The sequence below is a fragment of the Ostrinia nubilalis genome, chromosome 8 (assembly GCF_963855985.1).
Source record: "Ostrinia nubilalis chromosome 8, ilOstNubi1.1, whole genome shotgun sequence".
NCBI classification, from domain to species: domain Eukaryota; kingdom Metazoa; phylum Arthropoda; class Insecta; order Lepidoptera; family Crambidae; genus Ostrinia; species Ostrinia nubilalis.
This window is the reverse complement of record NC_087095.1, coordinates 6,253,741-6,273,557: the sequence shown is the minus strand read 5'-3', so window position 1 is coordinate 6,273,557 and position 19,817 is coordinate 6,253,741. Positions and strand designations below refer to the sequence as shown.

Genomic DNA, 19,817 nt, shown 5'->3' with positions numbered 1-19,817 from the left:
TTCCAAAATATTTTTAACGATGATTGAAACTTAAGACATTAGATTCCTTATTCCATTTAAGGAATATGATTTTCATGAACTAAAAATTTAATTTAATAATTGATTAAAAAGTAATTAGGATAACGTGGTTAGTTTCACCGTTTATTGGCATTTCAATTTGTATAATACGAGTATTTGCCTTCATGTGTAAAAACAATAGTTATTAATCGCTAAACCTTTACAGAGATCGTTAGAGATAACGTAAAACACTATTTTAATTAAAGGTTAACTTTAGGACAAACGATCCAATTAATATTGTAATAGGTGGGTAAATTTTGAAAATTCAATCAACTATCCGAGTTACCTGAGCATTGTTTGGGAAATTTAGTGCAAAACATTAGCATTCTAATTCTGTCATTGGTTCCTTTGTCTTCACCGTCCATTAAGAATCTAAATGAAACTAACCAAAAGCAGCTTGTAAGTTAAGATTTTGATCTTAAATATTACATGGAATAGGATTGGTTTTCTTTAATTAACGAGACATTTCCACTATTATAACGAACCAGTTGTTTGTAATGCGACAGTGTGATTTGAAGTATTTTTAAACGTACTTTTTCTGTGAAATATGAATTTAGGGTCAGACCTTATGTCTGAATCTAATTTGATTCTAAAAATAAAAACCCAGCATTGCTTTTGTAAAAATATGTAAATAGCTAAAGGATGTAAAAAGAAATAAAATTAATTTGAATCTTCCGAGGTACTTAACCTGTCTACATTACTTTCACCCATAAAATAACTTTTTACATAAGCTAACCTAAATCCTCGCTTCTGGGAAAATGGTACCGTCGCTTCTGTGAATTGGAAAACAATTGTTATAATGTAGTACTTAGTTATTACTTTGGGGATGAATTTTAATCTTTAGAGAATCGAGAAATTGGCTGTAATACCATATTATTGTGTGAGCTGAAATAAGTTGCAAAAGTTGGAAACACGGCTGTGAGTTACTTATTTCAATGAAGACCCTCGTATTGTGTGGTATTTGACTCCACATACCTACCTACCCAATAAAATAAGTTACTTCTAAATACATAGCTACTTGTCGCAAGTCGGTCGGGCCTCTTTGTGCGTGAACGCTTCGCTACATTTGAATAACTATTAAATTTTATTGATTACCTAGTTAGTTTTGAAAGCTACTGAAAATCTCATTTTACAGCAAATTAAAATCTTACACGGTTTTCGGTTTTAAGTGTTTTTAAGAAGTTGTGTCTTGGAATCTTATTGTCAAATGTGAAGTCACAAAGCTGTAAGTGTATGAAATACAAAGCAATTCCAGTTAGGAGGTTAAGTTGCAAATGTGATCTTCCACTAACTTTATATGAAGAAACTTCATAAAAGGTTGTTTCGGAAGTTAGCAGATTTATGCAAATGTTTCCGAACAAAGTTTCTAATAACTGGGTTTACACATTCGCCTTTTCGACCCTAACTGAGGCGTATCGAATAAAATAACTTTGTAATTGTCACGTTTCAAAGTTTTAAGTGTTTATCACCAATTTGGGGCTATTTTTTGTTTACAATATCGAGATCATCCTAAATATTTCCTACATAAGTTCATATTACATACCTATGTATTAGAGCTATGTTTTAATAATGCATCAGTCTACATTTTTGTTTGAATTATAAAAACTCATAGTAACTCCGTAAGATGTTACAATTACTTATTTGCTTTAAGTAAGTATTTGTATCGTGGTCCGTACTTCAAAACTTTGGCTCTTTTGATAAACGACACTAAACTTAATTCATAATCCCATACTTAATATGGGAATCATTTATGGGATTGTGTATGCAGTGTTATATAAGTCTTTGCTTAGATTATTTTAATAATATTTAGATCACAATCACATTATACGTATTATTATATTATACATATTATTTGAAATTCGGTATTTTTAAGTGGGCTATGTAAGATATTTTTATAATAATTTTAGTAGTTTTGGAGCAGTTCCCGGTGAAACAAAGATCTGACAATGAGTTGAATAGTATTCATTGTAGCTAACATTTTTCCACGAACAGAAAGCTAGGTCTACTATTTGCCTAAGGGTGGAAACCTAAGATTTACAGGAAACAATACACGTTCCTGTGGGACACATGATCGCCTTTGTTCACCGAAACGGGATCCAAAGAGAACTAGAACTATTGTCCGATTCATTTCTGTTCAAAACAAGAGACGAATTGATTCACAGTTCTTTAGAATTTATATTATGTCAACGGGGGTTTTGTTCTCCCTATACATATTACATGGAATGGCAACTTGAAATGACTCACGCCCGTATTCACTCACTCACAAACATTACTATGAGGTCTCACAGTGCGCGTGGAAGCACAGGCTCGCACAGGGTGACACACGAAACAATCACAGAGCTCTATTCAACGCTGTGCGTTCGATTTGCTGCGTTTGTGAATAAATAACGGGCGTAACTCTACTTGTAGCTGTAATTCAGCAATACATTTAAGTGCCCCGGTTTAATTTAAATAAATAAAGAAAGGCGGTAGTGGTACTTTCGGATCAGTAATCACCTTAAGAACTCTTGGTTTGGTCGTTATCCCGAATCCTTTGGGGACAGCGATTTTCATAGGAATTTTAATTTTATTAATTCTTCACTGACTTTTTGTTCTGCTCAATCGCAATCTCAAAAAACTTTTTCAAGAACCGACATCAAAAAGTTTCTCAACAAATTCGTAACGAAGAAAGAAAGTAAGTAACTTAGAATACTCTTTTGAGATTTCGATGAGAAAATACAATTAAAAAACCTGCGATGAACAACAATACTCATTTCACAATTTTTCTTGACTCAGTGAGTGAAAGAAAAATCGAGCTCTAATATTAAATTATAGATTATGATGTTTATCATTTAAAATGTAAAACCGTTTTAGGAAAATCCAACGAAAATGAAATAATGATGAGAGTTTTTTCCAATTTAACTTAATATATTGGATTCGAGACAATAATATTTGGTATACTCGTACATGTATATTATTATTAATATTGGTTAAACCAATCACGGGCTATAATTTATTCTTGAATAGGTATTAATTATAGTAGGTAATGCAGTATCCTATTATGCAGATAATCTCCTTGATAATATGCTCATAGCACACATGCTACTGTTAGCAATGGCGATCGGCGTTCGTTCGTTCGTTTCAGCCGAAAGACGTACACTGCTGGACAAAGGCCTCCCGCAAGGATTTCCACAAAGACCGGTCCTGCGCCGCTCGTACAGAGGCGATCGGCGATTTAGGCGCTTTTTAGAAGCTGAATGTAGCGGCTACACGTTTCACACCGCACACTTAAAAACGCCAAACGCGGCGATTGCGTAGCTTTTCGGAAGCTCGACGCAGCGAAAGCAGTTGCTAAAACGCGCGATTCCGATACTGCGTCCGAACGCATGAAGTCGCGAAATCGCGATGCTGCATCGATAAAGTCGCAAAATTGGCGATCGTAGCGAAGATGATAAAAGTGCCAAAAAACAGAGTCTACCTAATTAATTTGTGCTAAAGCTGTAAGTAATGTGATCTAGACTACTTATAAGTATAACGTTAATATTAACGAAATTACCTACTTGTGAAAGCAGTAAGAAAACGCTGAGATTAAAAGGTCCCCTAGGGCGTGGAGTCTATTTTATGGTTTGATACAAAGGGACCTATCCTACTATTAGTTTAGGTCGCTTTATATTTTCAGTGAACAATATTAAAAACAACGGCATTTAATGCATTTTAAAAACAAGTTTATGTTAGTATTCCATTAAACAATGCTTTTTGAAAGCCATCCATACTTTGATCTTATTCCACAACATGTTTCGAGCTACATGTTTCGTATTTTTACTCACAGTAGCAGAAAAAGAGTAATAGAAATGGTAGAATATAAGTAGAGTAAATCTCGGTTTTATTATTTTACTTTTGGTCGCCCGTAGAGAAAGTTTTGTGTAGTTATAACTAATTTTGTTTTAACCACTTGTTTGTTAGTATAATATTACAAAACATAATTTTATTCTAGAAATTAAAAAAGTACTTTTAAATTAAAGTAAAAACGATAAATAATGTTGAATACGTCGAACGCCCACGACTTGATAAGTAGGTACCTATGTGAAAATCGTTCTGCAATTTTTAAGCACAGTGGACTGAAAGACGTTTGAGAAACCTAAAAAAATACCCATTATTTAATGAAGAGATTTTTCGGAACATTTGTAAACACAATAGCTTGACCTAGGGCTGACATTCTCGGCGACTAATAACAAAATGATACCTTCTTCCCGGTTTCACATTCAGGTGATTTTTTTTCCCAGATGCCGGATGACAATTTTATATCGCTGGGGAAAAATTATGTGTTGTCCTTATTACTAGCATCAGTAGACACGCTTTTTATTCAGTTTGTTATGTTTGAGGTTCTTACTTTTAATAACCTGGACGCAATCCAACATAAGAAAATCCAGGGAAAACTGGTCGAATAGCATTCAATCCAGAACTAGGACGTGATGATTCAGCTGAATTTCGCGACAGATCTTTACAAATCTGAGTTGTTATTTTGAGCACAACAAAAGAAAATGTTTTATGCTCTAGCATTCACTTTGTAAAAGGAGGTAACCTTGAAAGGATCTAAAGCAGGTACAGACTGCCCTCATTTTGATGAAAGATGGCTCTATTTGAATGCTCTCTGCCGAGAAAATTGTTTGTAGTTTCGCTGGCTGATATCGACAAGGTTTTTGAGCTTACTCTGAAGATTGGTGTTTATTTGATTGTATAAATTACCTCGGGGTATACAAACAATGAGAGACGAAATGCCCTGTAAGGCTGTCTACGGTTTATGAACGCAATTATTAAGTGTAAGCTTAAAATTAATAGAATAGCTACAATGTTCGAATGTAGCATCAAGCCACGTGTAAGGCAGGCAGAATGAAATATAATGAAAATGTACCTATCGTAACATTAGAACATGTTTGGTTTCTGCAGAATGATACCTACGCCTCCACCATGTTGACTTCTGAACGGAATAATAGGTAGTAATAGATAGGTAACAAGAGTTTCTATGTACCTACCTACTTACTCGTAAGTCATGATTAGCTTGAGAGAACGGTACCTAAACATTTTACTAAACATATCAAATCAATTTAGTTCTATTGATATAAACTGTACCTACACCTACACTTGAAGATTTGAATATTGGTTTGAGTTGATAAATATAACTTAGATGCCTATCGATTTCTGAGTAGAAACGGCTTTTGATTACATTTGTTGACATAATGTTTCTTCAATATTTGATGTGGTTTGCCTGAAAATGTGTTTAGATTTAGGTTACTAGGTAATACAGGTGACTTGTTACAAAATATTGGCTACATCCATGACTAGAAACTAGTAGTTACGTTCAAAAATAACTAACTAGTTAGGTGAAAATAATGATTTGTATATGTCATAGATAGGTATGTTTCGTTAGGTACCTAATTAACATATTTCAGGCTTCTATCACACATCCAGATGAATGAATAATGATGATGATAATAAATTTAGCATCTTATAACTTGATGGATTGTTTTCCAAATCGTCACTGCCGACAGTTAAATTACAAATTGTTTCAAGACGATAGCCATTGAGCCGTCAAATGACGTCTTAAGTTGCTTGAAAGGACTGATTAAACGTCCATCATTTCACTCTGTTTGTTTCATATTAATTAATATAATCTTATCGCGAAGTCGTGAGACAGTACCATCAAACAAAACCAACTTATATTAGGTACTTTTATTTGACTGTCACTCCCAAGTGGGGCGCCTGATGGCAATAAAGATCCTGGGTCCCTGTGACCCGGTCTCTCTTGCCATTTGACTTTGAAAAGGATCTTTTGTTAAGTGCCACGAGGCAAAGTTTACCTAAAATTGTGTCACTAGTCAACGATACAAAGAAACAACGTAAATTATACCGCTAAATTGACGGAAAATTGAGTAGGTATTTGAAGAAAATCGTTCCATTAATTACAGGACAATTAAATTGAAGGCAGTCAGACGATATTTATAATAAATAGCTATTGCTAATGGGACCACTAAAGGGCTGTTCCTTTTGTTCAATAGAATAGCGTTGTACTTAGTCATCTAAAGGATCTATAGTAGTACTTACTCGCAGACTAAGGACATACAAGATTTACTGTAAGTTTCTACATTCATGTGATTAACAACACCAGGTCCCTAATACAAAAAGTTAAACACGCATTGAACACTACTTTCAATCGTCATTGTAGTATGTAAATGTCCTTTTTTTAAACCGATTCAAATGTTTTGTTTGCGATTAAATGGTTTTTCATAACTTTAGGTATATTCCTTTGCAATATGTAAGGTGCTATTTTGTAACAAAATGTAGGTATAGTCTGATGTGCTGTCGACAATTATTCATTTGGTTTTATGATTTCAAAGTTAACTGTCTTACTTTAATATTTGATCTAATTAGGACTATAGCAACTTACTTTAAGACCACAGTTTTTCACAAACCCTTTTCCCAGGTAGTGACATTATAAAGACAAAATTCTAATTCTTATTACTCTAAGTTCCTATATGCGATGCACGCGTCTCCCACAGATAAAATGCAAACCGTTTTCTCTCGTCTGCTGATAGGAAATTACTTGGGCGATTACTGCGGAGCTCACCCGAGGTTGCGGTTTTATGGAAATTCACGAACGATGTGTGGATAATAGTTTATGTAAAGTTTTCAATCAGGTCTTCGGTGTAAAGAAGCTGTTTGCATCGCGCTTTGTGTACTCTGTTAAAGAAATAAGCACTTATTTTAGTTTTTTTTAAATATTTTTACTTACTTTGTAAAAGGTTACTCATGAATTTGTCATAATCAATTTTAAATCCTAATATGTTGCTGTAATGTTTATTTAACACTTAAAAAACTTACATGGACACAAATCGTAAATTTAAAAGAAAAAGGTTGTCCTAAGGGATTTTAGGGATTTAACATGCTTAGAGAGTCTATAAGCTAAAACTGGCTTTTATGACTGAATAGAAAGTTCAGTAAGTTATTCTGGGTTTGGGATTCAGTTAATGGCCGTCAATAAAACAGAATATGATAAATTCGGCTTGACGTCACCTTTTGGGAAAAAATTTCCAGGAATATTATGACAGTTTAATGGACAATCGACTCTCAAGATAATTATGATTGATTATTGTTTATTTTCCAAAAAGGCAGTTGGCCTGAATTATTACGCTTGACAGCACTTTCAATGTTATTTCTGTGGTTGACGAAACATTAATTACAATGTTATGAACTAAAAGTTAGATATTTAACAATCTGTCTTCCATAGTTCCTGATTAAGTTAAAGGGAGAATGAATTCATTACAAAGTTTAATTCAAAATGTCTGTGTTATTTACAACATTGGTGGGATCATTTAATTTGATTAGTTATCTTCCTAATAATGCTGCTACTCATAATATACTCAACATCAAATAAATCGCACCTTCCGCGACGCGAACTTCTGACACAATCATGGTGCCCCAACAATATTGGTGTTATTTGAAAGTCCAATAAATATCCTTAAAGAAAAACACATTTAATTTCTTAATAAATGATTAACATAATACCATAAATGTGACTTGAAAAAAGACCTCACTTTAGGCTCACCTCTGGGATCAATTAGACCAATTTTTATGGTTATAAAACCAAATAATGATCTCACGTGTCCTCTTTAACAGATGGATAGCGATTAATCCCAACTTAAGAGCGTTTACGTTTACTAACCAGTTACATTACAAATATGTTATAGGCAAAAATAATTAGGCAATTTCGTCGTCTAAATAGTTAGTTGAGAAAATATTTCGATTAGTATAGTATTTAAGAATTCTATCAAGATAAGTCCACACAGGTTTTCAAATTTCCACTTTAGCGTCAGTTTACAAGCTGAATTTTTTATAAAAATACTGTGAAAACGATATAACAAACATTTATATCCTATAGCATAGGTCCTTAGGCAAATAGTTAGTGAAAATTTTTAGATTTAAGCATTTTACAATAAGAAATCACAAATTCAAAGAACGTGAAATACCCAAAAATCAAGGTGATTTTTACACCATTATTCTTCTTTAATTCAACATAAAAATAGCTTAATATAATAAAATAACACTTCTTTAAAATATTTACTTTGAAACGATGCACAAATTTATTGTTATTGTTTGGGTGTCATACTTGCTATCGAACGTTGAAGTATCTATTGTCTAGATATCGACAACTATGCATCAACGGGTCGCTACATCTACGGTACTCCATATTAAAAGTCATGAAATCAACGGGTCGCTACATCTACGGTACAACATATTAAAAGTCATGAAATCAATCGGTTGTTTAATCAGTGTCATGACATCAAAAGTCGCGGTGGGTAAATAACGAACTTCTCAGGGTGGGTAAGTAATATTTTCCTACCAAATTTTGTACTAAAAGGTAAAGTATTAAGAAAAAACATTTTTTTAATCATACATAATTATTATTGTGTATTTATATAATGAAATAAAGTAATTAATTATTAAATGCCAATTTATTATTAATAGTTCTCGATAATTTATCGATTGAAAAATATTCGGTATTTGAATCGAAAGGTAATATTCAATTTTATCAATATCAAAATATTCAATTTTAATGATAAAATAATTATTATGTACTACCACCTATTTAACTTGCATTCTTATTTAAAATTATTCATGGAAAACATTGGTTTTAGGCTTTACTTGCTAACATTATCAAGTAATGAGTGCCATTACTGTGGCAGTACTAAATGTATGGAAGCTAGTAACATTGAATTTTCGGATATTATCCAGTCTGTAACCTATTACTAATATCGTTTGAAAGAGCTCGTGAAGCACTTTCAGGATCAGTAATCAGTTTTTCGGTATCTTGTGTAGTTTAGAAATAATCGAGTTAGATCACTTATCGTTTCCACCCTGTATAGGTACTTAATATTTGAAATGTATTACTAATTATTGCTATAAGAATTTTGACCGAATAAAACTTTCAATTCTATTAGAACTTTAGACATTTCTCTCACTTTAAGCGGCATTGGATTTTTAATCGGATTTTGAAACTGTTACAGATATATTAAAGATGATCCCATATTGCTGTCAACGGAACGGGGCAACAACGACTAGGCGCTGCGGAGACATTTGAGTACATACGCGTGCGTGTGTGTGACGAAGTCCTTGCGAGCAAATCCGTGGGTTGCGGGCGTACGTTAAAAAACCCATGCCAAAGCGGGAATACAAATAGATACAGCAACATTCATTGTAACGTACCTACTAATTATTATGGAGTACCTACTGTAGATGTAGCGACCCGTTGATGCATAGTTGTCGATATCTAGACAATAAATACATCGACGTTCGATAACAAAACATTCATTGTAACGTACTAATTAATATAGAGTACCGTAGATGTAGCGACCCGTTGATGCATAGTTGTCAATATCTAGACAATAGATACTTCGACGTTCGATAGCAAGTATGACACCCTTATTGTGTTTGCTATAAACATTTGAAAACTATTAAAAAACGCCGCGCGCAAATCATTTCCAATGATGCCCCTTGAAATGCCGCGATTCGCGTAAACGTTCTTAACAGTTTTATACCCATAAAAGTTGGCTCAAGCGTACCTAACTACCTATTTTTTGAAGAAGTGATTCTAGATCTTTCTAAAGACAAATTTTTGGGGTAAAAACCTTTCCTTTAGAGAAATGAAGTTTAGAACTAGTCTTTTAAATGGTGTCAATATTGGTGGGAAGTGGGGATGCATAACCTTACGTTTGAAAGTGCTTTTTGCGGGAGGTGCGATTTATTTGATGTCGAGTGTATATCCATTTGAGACTTACTTGACTTATGCCTGTTTTCACCATCAATTCCTAATTTTTAAGTGACCCCTATGGTAACACGTAACAGGAATTTTGTTTTCATAGGGGTCACTTAAAAATTAGGGATTGATGGTGAATACGGGCATTAAGGTCCTATGTTCCCTAGATGGGGCAGAGGGTGTCCACAACAATCCTCCATCGCGTTCGGCTTTGAGTTTCGCGTTTGATCTCGCTCCAAGTCTTGCCGATTTTCTTCGCCATTTATGGTGGGGATAAAAATTAATACAATTTTAAGGATTTTCTGTTACCAAATAAAAAATAGTTTTAGCTTTTTAGTTTATTTCCATAAAAGATTATGCTTACATTTATTACTTACTTGAGAACAATAATTATGTATAAAGATACCTACAAATACAGTAATTTAATCGAAAAATATATATGAAGAACAATAAAAAATATTCAATACATTGTCTAAACTATTTTCTCTTAACAGAATGAGTCCGGCGTTACTAACTACCTACTAATTATTAAGATTTCTAACATAAAATAAGTATAATATTTTTACAGTCGTAGCATTGAAGTCTTTTTCATCAATATATTAAATTAGACTTAAGTTAGGTAACTTAAAAATATATTGCACTAAATCAGGTTTACTACTAAAGTAACAAGTCAACGTCAATTTAAAACCGTTCGTTCTTATAAAGTTCGTGTAAGTTACAGGCTGCAAAAACTTACGCTTTTAAAATTATCTCTTCACGGGATTTGTTGCAACAATATCTATTTTAACGGTAAATAAAATATTTACCCTCCCGACGTTTCAGCTCGGTTGCACGAGTCATAAATATTTTATTTACCGTTAAAATAGATATTGTTGCAATAAATCCCGTGAAGTGATAATTTTATAGTAAAAATGCAACATAATAGTTTAAAATACTTACGCTTTTGTGTTGTACTCGTATAATACTGTCAGCGTAAACACACCCAAAGTAGCCAATATTTATTTTTGTAACACGTCTTTGCTACAATTACAATAAGTTTGTGTATCAACTTTTTGGTCACTGGTTGTCACGGACTATTTGACGCTAACTGTACAAGCCACCAGACAAGTGAATACATTATGTTTCAGCTTTTTACAGCATGAATCAGTATCAACAATGTTTGAGTCCAGTTTTTTCACTCAAGTGAAGTCTCAAGACTCGGTTCCTGTGATACTGTGTCGGTAACGAAGGCATTTGCGCAGGTTTATTCCACTTTATTCACCTGGGTGTAGAAAGTTGACTCAATTCACCTGGAAAATTTGCACGAAATAGTTCCGAAGTGAAATGAGGACACTAAAAATCCTTTGCGCGGTTCTTAGGCTGAGTTGCATCACCTAACTTTGACCGTAACTACAACGCTAACCGGTGTTTTTTGTAGGGAGTTTTACAGATTTTTGACGTTTGTCAAAGTTAAAGTAAGATGGTGCAACCTGTACGGCTAGCACGAAAAACTTTCGAGTTCAAATCGTTTGCGTATTCGAATAGCCATCAAAAGATTTAGTACGAAAACTACAATAGCGAAATAAAAAGTGAACTTAGTATGAGATGTGGTATTTGTGAATCAAAATTGTCACGTTATCGTTTAATTCGAAGATTGAGTATCGAATTTTATCGATTACGCAAACGATTCGAAGACGAAAGTTGTTCATGCTAGAGGTACTGGCCTTAGTATGAGAAATGCGAACGCACTGAGACCGCCTGGGCGGGCGGCGGGCGCGGGAAGTGCTCTACTTCCGGTACGGTGAGCTTTAGTTGCTTCAGTGACGCACACGTGGGACATTTGCTGTTGTTTCGGGATAGGCGGCACTTGCAGCCGACCAGCGTGCGCCGGTGTACTGTCGACCCGTTGACACCAACCATTTCTGCGAAAGAGCACGTCGATAAATAAATTTTATTACGTTTATACATCGCACATTATAATGCCTTGTATACCTAAGCAATAATTAAGACGAGACAATTAATTTTGCATTGTCTGGAATCTCGGCATACGATCGGTTAAAAAGAGTGCCATCATACAGCGTGTACAGAAGATTAACTAAACTTATAAACCTCTTCTTGGAAAAAAGTAAAGTTTTTTTTAATTATTTGTGACTGCGTATTCTATTCATTGTGCGATAGGATCTATGTCTACTTTCTAACTGTGGATTGCCATGTAAATACAAATATTAATGGTCGTGAAATAGTAGTTTCACCAAAATTCGTCCGATAGTTTTTGCGTCAATGAGTAAAATAAACATCCATCCATCTGAACAAACTTTTACCTTCTCAATAATAATATTGCGGTGGATCTAAGGCGACAATAAATAAAAGGTTTCAGCACGCCCTTTTGACCGCTGGACTATTGTGGTGAACCCCTGCTTACACAAACCCAAGATATTTTCTGCTTTAGGAGAGTTTAACAGGAGTATTTGAACAACCACAAGTTAATTCAAGATTACTCACTGTCTAAAAATTTATATTCTTTAAAATATAGCCTTAAAACGTTATCCCCAAGCCAGGCAGATTAATTGTAACACCCAAACGACTGAAAGTATGAGACATTAATATCTCAGAATCACCATCTACAAAGCCACTTTGTTCAGGTTATTATTTAAATGTAAGACTGTCAACCTTATAGATTGTTTTAGTTCAGAAAAGTTATAAAAAAATTATGTAATACGGTATTTTTTAGTGTTTGATTGTTGCATAAAGTATTATAGATTTTTCAACTTAACTAACGCTATAGCGTGGAAAATAGATACCTAGATAAATAATCTGCCATTCGTTGAATTAGATAGGACTTTATCTTTTGTTTGTTATAGATAAATAAGAATGTGCAATTAATTAATTAGATACGAGTAGGAAACCTTTTCATTTATCTGTCTTCCGTCTCAAACGAGTACAATACAGCTTTATACAGCCTTTAGCGGAATAAAACATATGGATCGACTTTCGGGCATTTTAATGATGTGGTGGAGCGTTATATTTCACACGCTACGTAAATCAATCAGCATTTACCTACATCTCTCTATGAGGAACGGGAGCTCAAATGAATGAATCAGTAAGCTCTATAATTAGTGCCAATACAAATAACAGGCATTAATTTATTTTTAGGACGATTTCAAACTTGTTCATTACATTTGGATAATAAAATATAATTACCAATCATGGCCATGATAAAAATATATTATTATGTAAAAAGTTTCTAATTGGTCAAAATATGCGCTCCAAAATATACTAAAATAGTATCTATGTGGAATCTAAGTTTGAAAATCTTAGGTCCCCCATGACCTACAAGGCTGCAAGTTGTGCGGTCAAATCCTCAACTGGTCGATGCATAAAGACTTAAGAAGCTTCTTGTACTGTTAGACAGGATACTAGCTGAGATATTGCTCAATGTCGATAAGTTTAACACATTATAACTGTGGAAACTTTGCTGATTTCTGTCCTATGTTTCCTAAATATTGATAAATTAATACTTAAATAAACAATTGCAAGCGAGCGAGATGAGCAGATGTACCGCTATCATTAAAAATATACTGAAAAAACTTTGTGTATTTTGTAAAACATCATTATTATCATCATCAAGTCATTTAGTCAGGAGCATGAACCCTACTCTATCCAGTGACAAGTGGACGATTTGGTCTACATTTCCCACACTACTGATCAGATGGGTTGGGTAGGTTTGATGTTCACGTATTTTACTTAGTTACCTTTTACGATATTCACGGAAAGAGTGGTAGTGGTCATAAACTACTCTGAATCACAAGGCATTAAGATTTTAGCGCAACAGAATTTCTATTCTATGCAGTTGTCTAGTAACATGTACGAGCAAACAATCTTCTCCGAAACCACATACAGTTACGCGTGCGAAACATGGCCCACGATTGCGGTCTATGTTACACGAGATTCAATTACGAGCCCCATCAGAATCGAGAACGCCTGCAAATAATGGTGTGGACAACGCATGGAGCTAAGGAATAATGGGCTCAAAGGTTCTGTACTAGTATGTAATAAGCTATTTACTGTTGGATCTCCCTCATTTCACGTTTGGTAGCAGACTGCAATCAAAGCCCTTTGAGCTCAGAACTTCCGAAGTTCAATAAACTGCGAGCACATACATTATTAGGTACTTTAACCAAAATCGCAAAAGTGCCGCAGAACAAAAAAAAGCTGGAAATACTGCAAACGTTTGATTCTAATTCCTGGAAGTAGTCACTGAAAAGCTGAAGTGTCATGAACCTTTTTAGTAACATCAAGACACCCGTAGTCTGCTACTACAGACTTTTAGTTGGCCGATAGTTGGACGGGCTGTTGATTTGTATGAACATGTATGGAAGTGCTCACATTACACCGATTTGGTATTCAGCCGATTCCTCAAACAAATTGGAAGTCGACCAAACTATGGACCGACTAAAATTTGATAGTATGTGGGTTTTCTTAGATTAGTTATAGTCGAAGGTCATTTTACGAGGATACACAGTGATAACAGAGCAGAGGAACCTGAAGAAAACTGAAAGCGAAATATTTTACAATCCGTAAAGTCTTGGTTCAGATTTATGGAGATGCATGTCATCTTCACCGCTCGCTGCCACATAAAAAGAAGTTGAGGTATTGTCAATCAATAGGCCTAAGATGAGATTTGTGACGGGATTGTCATTTAAGAGGTGACAAAAATACAGCTAAAGAACTTTAGTATTATCCCTATCAGGTGGAAGGACGATCTGGTAAAGGTCGCGGAAAGAGCCAGGATGCGGGCAGCGCAGGACCGTTCATTGTGGAAAACTTTGGGGGAAGCCTTTGTCCAGCAGTGGACGTCATTTGGCTGAAACGAACGATGTTATCTGCGCTGTAGTATTTTTAGGCACGTAGATAATAGCCCATTGCTCTAGAATCATGAAATCTGAATTTGTAATATTTTTACTGTCATTTCGAAAAAGAAATAAGTTGTATTATCTTTACGAATCATAAAAGTACTTACAACAAAAATACATAACCAAATTATCCAATATTGGTATAGCTAACCCTCTTTGATGTGTTGTTTGTTTGTAATAGAATACGTCGAAACATATCCTAGTCTATTTGCTCACGTCAATCGGTTATGAGTGAATCGCTATATTATTACCTGAGCTCGGAGGCAAAAATAAGCGCCCATTTTATTGCGTGAATCTTTCAATAGAAAATGGAAGAGGGGCTTGAATTTGAGCCTTGGTTACACAGGGGGTAAATGATTCCCAACATGACGCGCAACATTGACGCTGCAACATTGTCCATTATCCTGCAACGAAATATAAATCAGTTTCATTCAGAAATGTAGAGCACGTGATGCTTTACCTCTGGGCTTCGATTTGACACTATTTTTGGGACACCCTTTGGGATGCCTTAATTCAGTCGGAACTGTTTTTATGGCAAATTAGTCAATACATTACAATCATTAATTTACATATTAATTAACACAATCATAGATCTAAATAGGCCCGATTTTCAACAAACGTTATGACTCGTCTGTTGCTATCAATACATTGACACTACAACATGGCTTATTTATAGTTTCACTTCCAAACTGATATGTAATAGTGCGTAACATCTAATATCTATTAATCCGACGCTACTTAAACTAAGTGTTTCTTGTTTACACCACGATCGTGACTGAACATAATTGGCTGTGGCTTCGAGCCATGTGTGTGGTAATCCTCTGATCCATCAGAGATGGCACTCTCGATTGTTTTTATACAACGATCGTGCGTCAACAAACGAAATTGCCTACTTGAAAGGTACGAGTAAATGCTAGGAAATAGAGTATGAATATTTTTGGCCTGAGCCATTTTCAAAGGGTAAAATAGGTTTACTCTGGTATTGAGGAAAAAAACATCGCAATGAATTTCGATTAAAGAGAAAGTTTTGGATAACAAGTTGTGATAGAACTTGTTCATAGAGAAGTCATAAGTATTTTGTAAGAAGTTAGTAACTATTTATGGTATGCACAGCAAAAGTACGTTATGTATCTAGTTTTCTTAAATAGACATAAAAAAAGCTTCGATAAAAAATAATAAAAAAATATAAACAGCCGAACATAGAACCTTTTTCGTTTTTGAAGTCGGTTAAAAATCGACGGCAGATTAATCTTGATATTAATTGCGAAGCCCACACTCGGCCTCGTCGGCACGCGCACCGACGATCGCCAAACGGCTAGAGTACCTTCTGTACTCGCCACTCTGCCTGGTGAAGCTGGAAAAGCTCCTCAAGCTACCAGCGCGCGTCCCTTAAAAAAAAAAAAAAAAAAAAAAAAAAAAAAAAAAAAAAAAAAAAACGCTTTGTCAGTGTGAAGTGCCGCGCCTGTTTTCTATACAAACTGAGGCTTGCATACAATGATTAAATCAGGCGGCGCAGTGTGATAACCGCCTTATATATAGTGCCATACAGCATCAAAAGTACATACTCAAGGGAAAGCTGTATAGCAGTAAAGGTAAAATATTAAAGGAAAGATTGCGAAAGCCGGTTCCCGGATCACGTCAAGTTTACTCGACGTCAAGTAGTTTTACTTGAACTATTTTGATTGACTCAAAGGGAACGACGTGAAATACTCCTTCCTGTCTAATGGTTACGTGATTTAGGTGTTCCGATATAAGTGTCACGAGAAAGATAATTAAATATTTGTTTACCGCCTAAAAATATGAAGGCAAAAAATCCTCCTCTCATTTTCATTTAAATAAAATCATAATATTTAGTTGTAGCTGGGCGCCTTCTATCTAGTAAATATAATTTTAATAAATAGATTACTACGAGTTGTTTGTTCAAAACAATGCTAGCTTGAATCTGCCGTCCCGAACCGAATTGGTTTTCATAAAAGAGTTATGATACCCGGTTTGGAGACTTGACTTACTTAAATATATTAGTATGAGATGACACAATGGGATAAAATAGATTTTCCTGTTAACGTGTGTTAGTCATTGTACCTACACGAGTGACATAAATAATAGTAAAAGCGAAATAACATTAATCCTTGCGGTAAAAGGTTGCTATTAGGGAAAAAGTGGACCTTTCTTGGAAATTCACGTACAACTTTATCTACTTTATTTGGAACGGAAATCACGGTTAGCCAAGTATCAGGTTAAACCGCATTGAAACGTTAAATGTAGTTTTTAAAAGAGGCTTAATATAATGTTACCTATTCCTTTGCTGAAATCATTGTACTTAAAATTGAAATCATTGTACTAGAGTAGGTAGGTAAATGCAATTATGTTCTTCGTAAGGTTTTTCTGCAATAAAAATCTACATGGGTGAAAACGCGAACAAAATCTATGAAATGTATAATTGATGCGGCCTGTACACTATAAATATTCGCAGTAATAAATAACAGCAATAAAATATGTGTTTATCAAGGGCGACCATAATTTAAATATTTTACTGTTATGACTTTGATACCATGGTTATGGCGTATCAAACTATTTATTCCAAAATAGACTTCAGATCTGGGTTTATCAAAGTACCTACAGATTGAAATAAAATGTGTTTGAAAGTAAATAACTATACGGTTTCAAATTGTATGCACAAGTTTACATTTCATTCATTCACGATTCAAGACAACCAATATACCAATCCAATTAACTTCCTGTGTGGATCAATATAGAAGCGATAACGAGAACAAAGCATTACCATTTTCTTCACATGTAAATCGTGTGAATGTGGACGATCACATCAAGGTTAACTCGTGGCATATTGTAGTTCGGAAGGTGATTTTATTGATTTTCAGGATCTCAGAAAGCTAAAATGCGAATGGCCGAAAAAAGTTGCGAAGTGCTCAGGATCGTTATGTAGGAGGAGGATCCTTTTGCTACGTCTCTCAATTGAGAACAAAAAGGAAATTTTAAGCTTCTGGAATCAAAATTCGTGGTACTTATTATTATAAGTACTTTATTGTTTGTATGCTTTAGCGAATGTAGTATCTTTTACTCTGAGACACCAAGTTCCTGGAATCTTAAGCCTTTACTGAACATAAATAATTAAGAATGTTATTCGGTAAGAGTGAGTAAGTTGCCCAAAGGTATACAAATTAAAAGGTACGTAGAAATCTTACCAACAATATTTCTGTGCACTGCCATACTGGCAGATCATGTGCACGCTAAGGGATTTCTCCTAAACTTTTAGTAAACTTTTAGGGTCAAATAAGGCACACAAAACACATGCGGCTGACCATAAACAACGCGGCAGATCTTGTTTATTGTTTGTAATAAGTTCATAATATAACGTGTGCGGTGTCAGCTTGTGAAGTGCTGACGATGCGCGTAAGGCCCGTCGGTCAGCCGTTAGTCACAACGTTAGTTTTATAGGACGCGGTCATCGCGGGACATAAACACGACCTATATTGTACAGAGGTCCCCAAACTGTGTCTTGTAGACCTCTAAATTCCCGTTTACACCATCAATCCCTAATTTTTAAGTGATAACCCTATGATAACTCTTAACAGGCATTTTGTTTTCATAGAGGTTACATAAAAATTAGGGATTGATGGTGAAAACGGGCATACTTAAGTACCTACCATCATTTTTGATTTTGAGTGGACAAACTGCGTGCGTGTCTGCGTTTGGTTAGTGAGGGGGTCCCACAAAAATATAGTACGGTCCTATCTGTGTAACTATAATATTTATTTTAGAAATCAAAATTCCACGTCCCTACTGTGGGTCCCCCGTTCAGTCCCAAGGACTACACCCCAGTTAATTTTTTACGTTAGCTCCTTGAGCTAGTAATCGACCCCCGGGGGTTCGAAATGGACCACTTTAGGTAACTATCGCTTTTGTAATAGCGTCGATTAACGAGAAAGAGAATATTTACTTTCCTTAATAGATTTGCCACCTACCCACAGCTATTTATACACGAATGAATGAAAAAGTAACTAGATTCGCAAGTTATTTTTAGCAGGAATCTAGTTTTAGGGTGAGAATAGAAACCAATCGAGCGTAGAAAATAAAACTCATTCCAACTGATAGCAGACAATCGTCAAATGTATCCCAAAAGATCCAATTAGGTCAGCAGAAGCACAAAGTTGTTGCTTCAATTAACAAAGTGCAAATTCAGCCCACGTGCACTGACTGCAAACTATCAAAGTTTAAATTAATTCGACTAACTAATCGGTCATCGATACAATTAATGCTGAAGGCAGTGTAATTACTCTAAGTAATAAAATAGAAGCTTCATCAAATCAGTTTGTAATTAACTTTGTCAAAATAAATAACTGTTCGATAATGACATTATTGTCACAGGAAAATATGCTGTGTCGCTGCCTCAGATTGATTATGACTATGACTGACTTGACTAATTAATATAACTCTCTAGTTAAAATTCAATTTTGTGTATTTTGACAACATAGTCGAAATATCCAACTCAAAAACATTAAAAATTTCAACAAAAATCTAGAGTATGAATTTTAAAGAGGACTTTAGGCTCTAAATGATTGCAGTTACGAGCAAAATTAATGCCGCCATTCCTTAGGCGAACTACAATACCCTTTACTAAACTCAGCTTTTAAACCTATCTGGAGAAAACCCAAATTTATGTCAAGCTTTAGTGCTTAACTGAAAAACATCAGTCTATTTAATGGAGGCTCTATCTATATTTTTTATTAATATTTTTGCTTATCGCGTTTGAAAAATTAAGTAGACATTTTCACGGTCAACGCCAAACAGTAATAAAATCACGAAAGGTCAAAATTGTACCTAATTGCAATAGATAGGATTACTTATACAAATTGGAAAAATGGACGTGAATTCTAGAGTTTCAGATTGCACAATCTCAGTCACAAAACCCAATAACTGTCAGTACCTGTTATGTAAACGCTATTGTTCCCTATTTGTCAGAATATGTTTCGATCGTGTCGATTTGAAATCGATCTTCCGCAAGGAACCAGACACATTGGTAAATATTTACAGGTTTGGAGGAGAAATCTATTTTCCGT

General features: G+C 34.7%; 1 protein-coding gene across 1 annotated transcript in view; it reads right to left on the bottom strand.

Annotated features, from left to right (window-relative positions):
* Positions 1-10,246: 10,246 nt before the first annotated feature.
* The window catches only part of LOC135073815 (RYamide receptor-like), a 92,678-nt gene continuing 83,107 nt past the window's right edge, over positions 10,247-19,817 (bottom strand). Inside the window, exon 7 of the mRNA XM_063968016.1 lies at positions 10,247-11,748. Within this exon, the coding sequence (XP_063824086.1) occupies positions 11,552-11,748 (197 nt within the window). The 3' untranslated portion in view covers positions 10,247-11,551. The remainder of the gene's footprint in view (positions 11,749-19,817) is intronic.